The sequence below is a fragment of the Aplysia californica genome, unplaced genomic scaffold (assembly GCF_000002075.1).
Source record: "Aplysia californica isolate F4 #8 unplaced genomic scaffold, AplCal3.0 scaffold00969, whole genome shotgun sequence".
Classification (NCBI taxonomy): Eukaryota; Metazoa; Mollusca; class Gastropoda; order Aplysiida; family Aplysiidae; genus Aplysia; species Aplysia californica.
The window spans coordinates 44,131-55,460 of NW_004798239.1; the positions used below are offsets into that span (position 1 = coordinate 44,131).

Here is an 11,330-nt window from a genome sequence, read left to right on the forward strand (position 1 = left end):
GCTCTCTCCCAACCTGCATGGCTGCAGCACCTGCAAAAGATGACCGCCCCTGGACGGCTCCAGACGGCTCCGGACGGAAATTACAATGTAGTAGGACCAGGACCCGTCATGGCTGGGGTTTTCCCGATCATGGCACGGCATGATTCAAACATCATAAACGGGAAAACCCGTAGACTATTATTACGTGCATATTATTATTAGCCCCAGACTTAACAGGAAAGGGGTGTGTGCGTTGGTGTGCGTACGTTTCGTCATTATTATTGCGCAGGGTTTTCTGTGGAAATGATTTTGGTGAAAATGCATGATCCTTCATTCTGGGTTTTCTATTCTAAGAAAATAGTTCCCTGGGAATCGCTGTTTTGCGCATGTAAAGGCACTGTGTGAAGCAGGTGAAATAGACCTAGGCTCGCTGCTTATTATCGACACACGGATGTAAAGTTGAACAGGATATGATCTACAGTTTCAAGAACTTGTCAAGGCAACAGCGAGAGACGAGTTAATTTGTGTGTTTATCGTGACTGCAGTCCCACAAGTTGTAGAAATTTACAAGACTCACAGAGTCACAGTCGCAAATACTTGACAACTTGAAAGATTTTTCATACCAGGATCTAAACAAGTAAGTTGTCTCAAGTCTATATCTTTCCTAGTAGGCCTACGGTAAGAATAAGAGGGCCACTGCTGGATGTAGTACATTGTTTTAATGTGTGTGTGTGTGTGTGTGTGTGTGTGTGTGTGTGTGTGTGTGTATCGTGTGTGTACTACGTGCTAGCCTACTGTGTGTATAATATTAATACATGTATACATGTAGTAAATGGCTCTTTTCGTCTATGCAGACGGTCAATTTAGTTTAAGATGGTCTCAAGGTTGTCTTCGGAGCTTTTTTCATGGCTAATTTTTCCTTATGTTTTACGGAAGTATGTTTCATGTTTGAAGCGTAGATTATTCTGTCGCAGTGCCTGCATGTCAGTGTCGTCCATCGAAGCTCTGTATATCCGCTGTTTTCCTTTCGTCGTTGGCGCTTCTCAGCCTGGTTGTTTCTAAGGCTGCTCTGTAGCATTATAGTTCTTTCCTTTATAATTTTTCCTCCATGTTTTCCTGTAATTCTTCCCAGATGCTTAACATACTCCAAGCACTGATAAGCTGTTTTTGCAGGTGTCTTAAATTTGTACCTCAATTTTGGTCCTCCTCTTGGTCTCATTTTCCCTGGGCAAGTTCTCCATAGAGAAGTTGCTTCGAAATCCGGTTGTCGTCCATTCTCTTGACATGGCCCAGCCATCTCAATCTTTTTAAACACAGGATAGTTGTCATGCTCTGGAGGTTTGCCGGTGCCAACACTTCAACATTTGTAACCTTGTCATGCCACGAAATGCCTATAAGATCTTGCGGCAGCGTCTGAGATGGAAAATGTTGAGGCGCTTTTCTTGTCTGTTGTACAAAGTCCATGTTTCAGATCCATAAGGGAGTGTGCTGAGGACACATGCTTCGTAAATCTTGATCTTTGTTTTGATGGTTAATCTTTTGTTTTCCCATGCTCGTTTTGTCAGCCTTCCAAGAGTTGTTGCTGCTTTCCCTATCCTGGTGTTGATCTCATAATCAAGTGATGTAGTAGAGCTGATGGTAGACCCCAGGTAACAGAACTTAATTGTCCACTGTCTCAGGTTCCTTATCATTCAGCCTTATGGCTGCTCTCTGCACCTTCTTAGGTAAGGATGACTGTTTTCTTAACACTGCTGACCAAGCTAAAGACCTTGCATGCTGTTGATAGGCGGTCCATCATTGTGTGTAGGGTTGATTCACTGTGAGCAACAAGAACAGCATCATTGGCGAAGAGAAGGTCTCGTACTATTGTTTTGTTGATCTTGGTCTTGGCCTTGAGTCGAACAAGATTGAAGAGCGACCCATCAATTCTCCAGTGGAGGAAGACATCCCCTGGTGACTTTTTAAATGCATGTTGCAGTAAAACAGCAACATAAGTGCTAAAAAGGGTTGGTGCTAAGACACAACCTTGCTTTACTCCGCTATTGATGTTGAAACTTTTTGATGTTGAACCGTCAAACTGAAAGGTGGCCTTCATATCTTCGTGGAATGAGATGATGAGCTGTAGCAGTATTGGGGGACAGCCAATTTTTCCAAGCACCATGTACAGTCCTGATCTACAGTACTGACTGTATCAAAAGCCTTTGTCAGACCGACGAACGCAGTATGTAATGGCAGTTGTTGCTCCCTGCATTTTTTATTTTTTTTGTAGCTGAGGAATAGAAAAGATCATGTCCATTGTTGAGCGGTTTGATCTGAAACGGCATTGGCTCTCTGGTAGTCCACTCTTTCTGCTAGTTTCTGAAGTCGCTTCAGGATGATCCTTGCGAAAGCTTTTCCAGTGATTCTTAGCAGTGAGATACCTCTGTAGTTTTTGCAATCTCCTTTGTCCCCTTTGTTTTTGTAGAGTGTGGTGATTTAGGCATCTCTCATGTCATGTGGAATTTCTGCTTTCAGTCAACAAGTCGTTAGTAGCTTGTAGATATATGGGAGGAGGGTCTCTTTGTTCTCTTTCAGCACTTCAGCAGGTATGTTGTCATTTCCTGCTGCTTTTCTACAAGCGATTCCATCAATTGCAGAGGAGAGTTCTTCTTCTGTTGGTGTTGTGTCAAGTTCTGTCATTTTGGAGAGCTGAGGAATGGCCTCATGTAGCTGTCTATCAACATGTCGGTCCTCTGAGTATAAGTCTGAATAATGTTCCACCCTTCTTTCCATTTGTTTCTTCTTGTCTGTCAGCTGTTCACCTGTCGCAGACTTTGTTTGCTGTTAGTCCAATTGCAAATCTGATGTTTTCATACATTTTCCTGATATTACCTGTATTGCTTGCCTGTTGGATTTCTGAGCATAACTTGTCCCAGTACTGATTGGCACACTTTCTGTTTTCTCTTTGAAGGTTGAATTTAGCAGCACGTAGTTGTTGCTTAGTGCTCTCTGTTGGATTTGTGTTATGTTCTTTCAGGATCTTACGCTTTTTCTCGAGTAGTGGTGCGACTGTTGATGCACTGGCTTCAACCCAGTCCTCCTTGCAAGGTTTTTCTATTCCAAAAGTAATCAACGTAGAATTATTATTTGTTGATCTCATGCTATTCAATATAACATGTTGTCTGGGGATGAGATATCTAGGTGTGGAGCTCTTGTTTAACATGTTCTTGAAATTTTGCCTTCAACGCTGGGGTATTTCTTATGTTGATCTTAGGTTTCTTTTGTTTTTCAGCTCTTGGTGTTTTCTTTGTGACTATCTTTGCCTTAGCAATAACTAAAAGGTGGTCTCTGCTGCAGTATGCACTGTAGAAGGATCTTGTTTGCTTTCATGTTGGCATCTTTCTTTCTGACAATGATGAAGTCGATCTGGTGCCAACGGCCTGATCTTGGATGGCACCAAGAAACCTTTGTCTGTCCTTGCCACTGTAGAAAGTGTTAGTAATGCAAAGGTTGTTATTTGTGCAGAATTCTAGGAGTCTCTGACCATTCTCGTTGATTTTTCCCAGCCCAAAAGATCCAAGGCAGGTGCGCCATACTTTGTTTTCAGTACCTACTCTGTCTTGCATTGAAGTCGCCCACGAGAAACAGTTGGTCTGCTTTTGGGACGTTGTTGGGTGCATCCTGAAGTTCCTCGTAAAACTGGTCTTTTTTCTCATTTTCTGTTGTTAGGGTTGGGGCGTAGGCGCTGATGAAGTGAACCTTTCCAGTTTTGGTTTCCATTTCCATGACAGTGATACGTTCGGATATACCTTGGGGGTGCTGATCCTGTTCAGCAATCTGTTGTGTACTGCAAAGCCCACACCATGGATTCTCCTCTCATCTTCCCCAAGACCCTTCCAGAAGAATGTGTAGTTTCTTTCCATAATGGTACCAGAGTTAACACGTCTTGTCTCTTGCAGGGCAGTGATGTCTACATTGAGTCGTGTGAGCTCCCTGTCTATGATTGCTGTCTTTCTGATGTCCTCTGTTTTCTCCAGGTTGGTAGTGTCCAATCCGGTTGTTCTAATATTCCAGGTGCCCAGTTTCCATGGGGTTAGTTTTACTCTTTTTTTGCCTGGTGCTGGATTTAACGTCTTCCTTTCGGTTTTTGTCCTAGCTCCACACATCCATAGAAGCAAACAGATGTGGTGGATCAGCACCTTACTGATTGGGGGCTGCCCGGTTTGAGACGGGCGGTAGCTGATCAGTGCGACTGAATAGTCACTCCCATCGTCAAAGGTGACCTGTGGCGACATCCTGTTTCGCCAAATAAGGATATCTTATAACCCGTAAACTGCCACCTCCCATGTTTTTTTCCCTTGCTCGTCACAACAAGGATGAAGTGTCCTCTCCATAATCACATAAATGCCGTTGAAGCTGTGGTTGAGCTGTGGGTCTGATCCGCTGTATTTGCTCTTTTGCAGCGTCCTCCCAGAAATCTTGAAATCTTGACTAAGCTAAATGCCTGTGGGCCCGACTGTATGTAGAACGTGCCTTGCCCAATTTGCACGAGCCCCCTCTCGACTTAGCTGATTTAGTCCAAAGGAGAGACGAGGTCAATACATTTGGAATCAGTAAAGTTGCAGGGGCTGCCAGAAGATAGTTCGGATCGTTCCTCCCTGTCGACTACCGTAGGGGCCCTCCCTTCGGATTTGTTTAGGGTTTACTCCCTTAACCTTTCATACTCCCGTATGCTCTTACAAGGCAGTAGGAACAGCTGCAGGTAGTACCATCTACTGTCATTATGGTAGCTGCAAGGCTCACCTGATCCACTCTGTGTGTGTATATTATTATTAGTGTAAATGCCATGTGTGGAGTTGTGTGCGCATTGCGCACGCATGCGTGTGCATGCATCATGCATGCATACGTAGGCCTATGTATGTGTGTTTCAACATATGTTAAAAAAAAATCCACCCCTTTAAATTGTAGACTTCCCTTTTTAAAGGTGTAGCTATCTACCACGCAGCTAACCTGGCTATAGTGGGGGGGGGGGGGCTACTATTATAAGTTTTTTGTTTTTTGTTTCTCCTAGAGGGGGGGCGCAGTTATGTGTGGTCTATATTGTAGCCTCTATAGGCCTACTAATCTAAATTAATTGATTTAAAAAAATATTATTATATAACCAAACTGTTTAAAATAGTGAATCAATTTAATAAGGCTAATAATAAGAGCGGAGAAATTCCACTCGAATTAGTATAATATCCTTTTCAGTGTGATATAGAATAGGCCTCATAATGTGAAGCCTCAGTGGAGTTTACGGTTGTATAGTCTTCGGTTTATCCAGGTTTTAGGATTTGAAATTGTGTTCAGTTTAGAGGGTATAATTCACTCTGCTATGTTTAATCATAACGTGGTGCATTCATTGCGATTGCTGCAACGTACGTCATTAGCTATATTATGCTCTACTAGGCTGAGCATGCAATTGCTTTTATAAATTCTTGACTAAAAATTCTTCTACAAAAAAAAAATGAGCCAGCCAGTTCAGCATTATATATTATATTATTTATATATTATATTAATATTATATCAAATCATATTATATTATATTATATTATATTATATTATATTATATTATATTATATTATATTATATTATATTATATTATATTATATTATATTATGTTATATTATTATGAGCCCAGACAAGCTGAGCCAAATCAAATTAATCGTTCTAATGTATGACTTTCTGCTCACTCTGCTCAACTCACTTTTCCACCCCCCCCCCCCCCCGGTAGAGTTTGAAGTTTGATTTTTGAAGGCTTGGATCAGCAGGTTGCTTACAAAAGAAGATCGAATCTTCCTTCCCATATACGTCCTACACATTTTCAATATCATTTTTCATGTCTTTGCACGCTGTATCGATAGCTTATTTTTCAGCTTTGATTCTAACCATTTTGATTTTCAATAGAAAAAAATTCTACTCTCTAGAGCGCATAGAGCCTGCTGTTGAGCGGGGATATGCGCTTTACAAATGCTATTTATTATTATTTAATTTTTTTAAAAGACAATATAATTGATTGCAGAAATGGAAGCTGTTAAAATGTTCTTTGCCCTGAAAGCAAAATTTTACAGGAACGAGAGAAAGAAAAAAAAAAGCCAATTCATTCTTTTAACACTTATACCTATATCTTATACATGTTCATGCTTTTGTCAACTGTTAAAATTTGAATTTTGTCAAAATGTTTCTTGATCACATAGGTCTGATCGACAACCAGTATCACCGATAAAGAAACAGATATACATTTCAAAATTTTCAGCTTGTTCCATTTTAGCAGCAGGCCAATGAAATACATTTTAAATAGCCCCACAGATTTTTACTTTCTATTCCATATGTTGTTGTTGTTGTTTTCAAATCCCTTTAGCTGCGAGCATTTCGCTCTTGGCAGCGCAATGCCTCCCTCAAGTAAGCACAAGTCCTTGTCATCTGGTCAGCGCCAGAGTAGAGCAGGCTTTGTCTAGGATCCGTATCCAGCATTTCGTGTAGCGTTTGTTGCTGACCCGTCTGTGTATGCATGGATTGGAGTTTCAGCATACGAGTCCACTGTCTCCAGGGCGCTAGTTCTGAGTATTTCTTCTGGTGTGGTCTTGTCACAAGAAGGGTCTAGAAGTCTCGTCCTTATTGTGATTTCTGGTGTCTGCCAATATGGAGGTTCGCTGCTGATGTTGGTGATTGGTTCTCTGTTCTTGGGTGGGTCATACACCTCGAGTAGTTTTGTTGCTTCTCGCATAAAGGAGGTCTTCTGGATGCGTGTTCTTGGTTCCCACTCATCTGCCATTTTCCTGTTTTTGTTCGTGTCTTCTAGCCGCACAAATCTTTCATAGGTTTCGAGTGCAGCACTCTTTCTTCTGAGGTCCAGTGGTTCTATGTTGGTGTTGATTTCGCAGGCGCTTGTAGGCGTGGTCTTCATCGCGCCAGAAACAAATCTGAGTGCTTGGTTCTGTACTCTGTCAAGCTGTGCCAGGGAGCTTTGGCTGGCTATGGATTGTAGTGGTAGGGAGTAGTCAATCACAGATCTGACATACCTTATATAAAGTTGTCGGAGGGTTGCTTTTTCAGCTCCCCAGTTGAGTGATGAAAGGTGTTTCAGGAGGTTTAGTCTGGAGGTGGCTTTCTTGGTCAGCTCCCTTAAGTGCACTTTGAGAGACAGCTTTCGGTCCAGTTGTACACCAAGGTACTTGGGATAGTCCTCATGTCTGATGGTGGTTCCATTGATCTTAAGGTTTACCTGACTTGCTGTAACTTTGTTTTTAAGGCTGAAGAGTCCAAAAACAGTCTTGTCTGTGTTGATCTACATCTTCCATAGCTGGCAGTAGGACGAGATAGTTGTCAGGTCTGCGTTGATGGCTTGGTTCAGTGCTCTCATGTCACTTCCTTTGCTCCATATGAGTAAGTCGTCAGCGTAGATTGCTTTCTGGCAGGAGATGACATCTGGCAAGTCGTTCATAAACAACAGGAAGAGGGTACAGCTGAGTGCTGACCCCTGTGGGAGGCCTTCCTCAAGTGTCCTCTGTGAAGAAATCTTGTTGTCACATGACGTCTGGATAGTTCTGCAAGACAGAAAGTTCTTGATCCAGCTGTACATCCTTCCTGCTATCCCAAGCTTTTGCATTTTGTAGAACAAACCCTGTCTCCACACACGGTCATACGCCTGCCTCAGGTCGATGAAGACAGCCACAACGTTGTCTTTATCTTGAAAGGCATCGCTGGTCTTCTGGGCAAATCTGATGAGGTGGTCCATAGTTCTTTTGCCTTTCCTGAATCCTACCTGTGAGGTGCTGATTGTTCCTGGCTTTCCATCCACCAGTAAGTCTGTCGTTGACCATTCTCTCAACGACCTTACCCAGGCATGATGTTAAAGAGATTGGTCTGTAGCTTGAAGGCTGGCTTGCTGGTTTGTCCTTCTTTAATATCGGTGTGATGTTTGCTTTCTTCCATTCTGTTGGGAGCTGTCCCTCATTCCAGGTCCTGTTGTAGAAGCCCAGGAGTATGGAGAGGGAAGAGTCGGTCAGGTTGAGGATCATCTCATTGGTGACATGGTCTGGTCCTGGGGCCTTTCTCTTTTTACACTTTTTGAGGGCTGCCTTCAATTCCGTCAGAGTAAACTCCTTCTCAAACACCTCCATGTTTGCCTTGGGGGTCTGTTCTACCCTTTTGGTTAGCTGCTTTATTGCGTGGCTCAGTTTGTTTTGGTTTCCTTTCTTGTTGATGCTAGCAAAGTATTTATTCATAACCTCAGCTCTGCATGTTTCTCCTTTCTGAGTTGGTTTCATTGGGGCGGGGTTTTTCCTTCTTTTTGTACCTGAGAGATTGGTAAGCAGGTTCCAGGCTTTCCTCCCGTCCTTACGCAGGTCTAGTTCTCCACAGTATTCTCTCCATGTTTGTCTTTTCGCACTTTTGGTCTTCAGCTTTACCTTGGCAGTCTGGTAGTTATAGTGCTTTCTGTTTTCGGCTTCTGTTTTCTATTCCATATAAGGGAGGCTTAAAGCAATACAACTAGATCTACCATGCTCTGGGTTATTTATGCTTGAGAATAGCAACAGTTTAGTGTCTATAGATGGTGTAGCAATTTAAGGCACTTATTTGCCATTGCATGCATAAGACTTGATCGAGATCGATTCCCGCGTATGGAGGGCTTTTCCCCTCTTTTTAATCAAGTATTGCTAGCATGCTGCCCGTCTGTTGGGACATTATACTCCCGATAGCGCAGATAAGCGCTGACGGGCAGGGTCGAAAACGCCATCCTCCAAATTGATCGGAATACATTGTCATGTAGATGGGAGCATAAAATACCTTCGGTTACAACCTCGTAAAACATACCTGTTTGATCAGCTGTGGTTCAAACATGTTTAATTTTCAAATGCCAAATGCTATAATATGTTCATCGGTAAGATTAAACTATTGATTATGTCGAGTACAGCAACAAGAGACCTGCAGAAACCTTTCTTCCACCTGCCCTTTTGAGTTGTTTCTTTTTCTGCGGTGATATTTTCACGTCAGCCCCTTTTGACTTGTCTCTTTTCCTGCTGTGATATTTCACATCAGTCCCTTTTGATTTGTCTCTTTTCCTGCTGTGATATTTCACATCAGTCCCTTTTGATTTGTCTCTTTTCCTGCGGTGACATTTCACACCAGCCCTGGGACGGTGTATAATGTCCTTGTTTTTCCTGTCTCTGGTCTCATAATTATTGAAGAGTCTGATAGTTTCGTAATCTTCTGCCCAGGTTTTCCTCGGCACAAAAGCTAATATACAGCTTTAACTATCAAACATCAGAGTGCTTTCACTTTAATGGAAAAATCCGCTATGAAATGAATACATATTATACATATTATATAGACCTAAACAGCCAACTCGCAGAAAATGGGAACTTCTTAAGTTTTTGGAATAATGATAATTTCTTTTTTAAAAATCATGTTTAAAAAATAACATGTTTTAAAAATGTTTATTAATTCTTCTCGTTCACAGGCAAAATGGCGTCTCCGGGATCAGATGACAGTATCGACTTATTTCTCATCGGGAAAACTGGCCATGGAAAGAGCTCTTCTGGAAACTCTATCTTGGGCCGAGAAGCGTTTCATGTTTCAGACAACACAGAATCGGACACCTATGATGTTCAGGTTGGCTGGGCCCGCCGAGACGGAAGGAAGGTCAAGGTAGTTGATGGTCCAGGGATTGGTGATACTCGTATGCAGAGGGGAGATGCAGTACAGAAAATGGTTCAAGACATGGGGCAAGGAATAGTTCAGTGCCCTCGGGGTTTTCATGCCCTGCTTCTTGTTTTGAAATATGGGAACCGTTTTACAGAAGAAGAATTTGGTACAATAGAGTTTCTCAAGTCTCTGTTTGGGCCAGCTTTTGTCAAAGACTTTTGCATCCTGGTGTTTACCCATGGAGAGCTCTTTGACATAAACAACAAAAAACGGAACCCGCCCATCTCTTTTGAAGACTGGCGACGCGAGCAAAAAGGAGCTATAAATGACTTGTTTAATGAATGTGACAACAGGGCTGTGCTTTTTTATAACTCGGATGAAGAAAAAATGGAGGACCAACTAAAAATCTTGTTGGGAATAGTGGACGGTTTAAAGAGCAGGGGTAAGCGCTACACAAACGAAGCTTTTGATAAAGCTGCAAAGGGCAGAGAGGAACTTATCGTTAGGGAGAATGCCCCAAAGTTAAGAGAAGAGATTCAGGCCAAAATTGATATCCTGGTGGACGGTTTGAACAGTCTGAGGCAATGCTCTGAACTGGACCCAGTAACCAAAGAGAGGTTTGACCAGCTTAAAAAAGACGCCAGAGAACTGGAGGTGGAGATTGCTGAACAGGACAAAGGCACGGGAGTCTTACAACAACTTAATCAAGTCGTGAAAAGCATCATAACAAACATTAACAGTCATATGGAAGTCATGAAAGCAAAGCTGGATAAAAGCGAAAAAGAAAGAAAAATGCGTCTGGTGCAGGAACAGTATACCATGAATTTGAGGCACCTTGAAAATGAACAGAGAGAGCGAAAGCAGGGCTGGGGCGCATTTTTTATAGACATATTCAAATCTATTGCATCTGCTTTTGTGGCACCAGCAGTAACCTTTGCGGCGAAGAAAATTTTACAATGGTTTCGCAAGTAACTTTCAAGTAGATTTATCTTTTAAATTGTGCTGAGAAGCAGCGTAGAACAGCTTTCAGAAAGAAAAAAAAAGAGTATACTACAAACACATCATTTACGTTTTATTCTTTTTCTAAAATGTTATATTATTTTTTCGTGTAATGAAAACTATAATAAATCTATGTGTTTGAGTTTCAAATGATATTATTTGTGCACATGAATGCCACTCTGTAATCGGGAACGGATGCCTTCAGTCTGTTTTGCTCTCTAATTTTTCAGTGTTCATCATGACAGAAACCAGTTCTTTGCTCTTGTTCTGTCAACATCCAGTCATTTTATTATTGGTTTAGGGCTCTTTGCACTTTGTAAAAGTAAAAATAAAGTGCGAATTAAAGCATTGAATACCTTATTTGAGAAAATGTAGAATGAGTCATAATTTGAAAAGCCTCGGTCTATCTCGTTATCTCTCCCTCTCTCTCGTTCTCTTTCCGTCTCATTCGTTCTCTCTCTGTCTTTTCTACCCTCTTTGTCTCTTGCTCTTGCTCTCTCTATCCGCCACTTCCACACTCAACCTCCCCCCCCCCCGCCCTTCTCTATAGATCTCTCTCTCTATCAGCTTCTCTGTCTGTCTGTCTCGGTCTCTCTCTCTCTCTCTCTCTCTCTCTCTCTCTCTCTCTCTCTCTCTCTCTCTCATTCTCTCTCTCTTTCTCTTTCTCTCTCTCTCTCTCTCTCTCT

General features: G+C 42.0%; 1 protein-coding gene across 1 annotated transcript; it reads left to right on the forward strand.

Moving 5' to 3' along the window:
* Window positions 1-213: 213 nt before the first annotated feature.
* LOC101853357 (GTPase IMAP family member 7) lies at window positions 214-10,989 on the forward strand. Its single transcript, XM_005110933.3, has 2 exons — window positions 214-616; window positions 9,461-10,989. Exon 2 carries the CDS (start codon window positions 9,466-9,468, stop codon window positions 10,615-10,617), a length of 1,152 nt encoding a protein of 383 aa, XP_005110990.1. The 5' UTR covers window positions 214-616; window positions 9,461-9,465; the 3' UTR covers window positions 10,618-10,989.
* The last annotated feature ends 341 nt before the right edge of the window (window positions 10,990-11,330 follow it).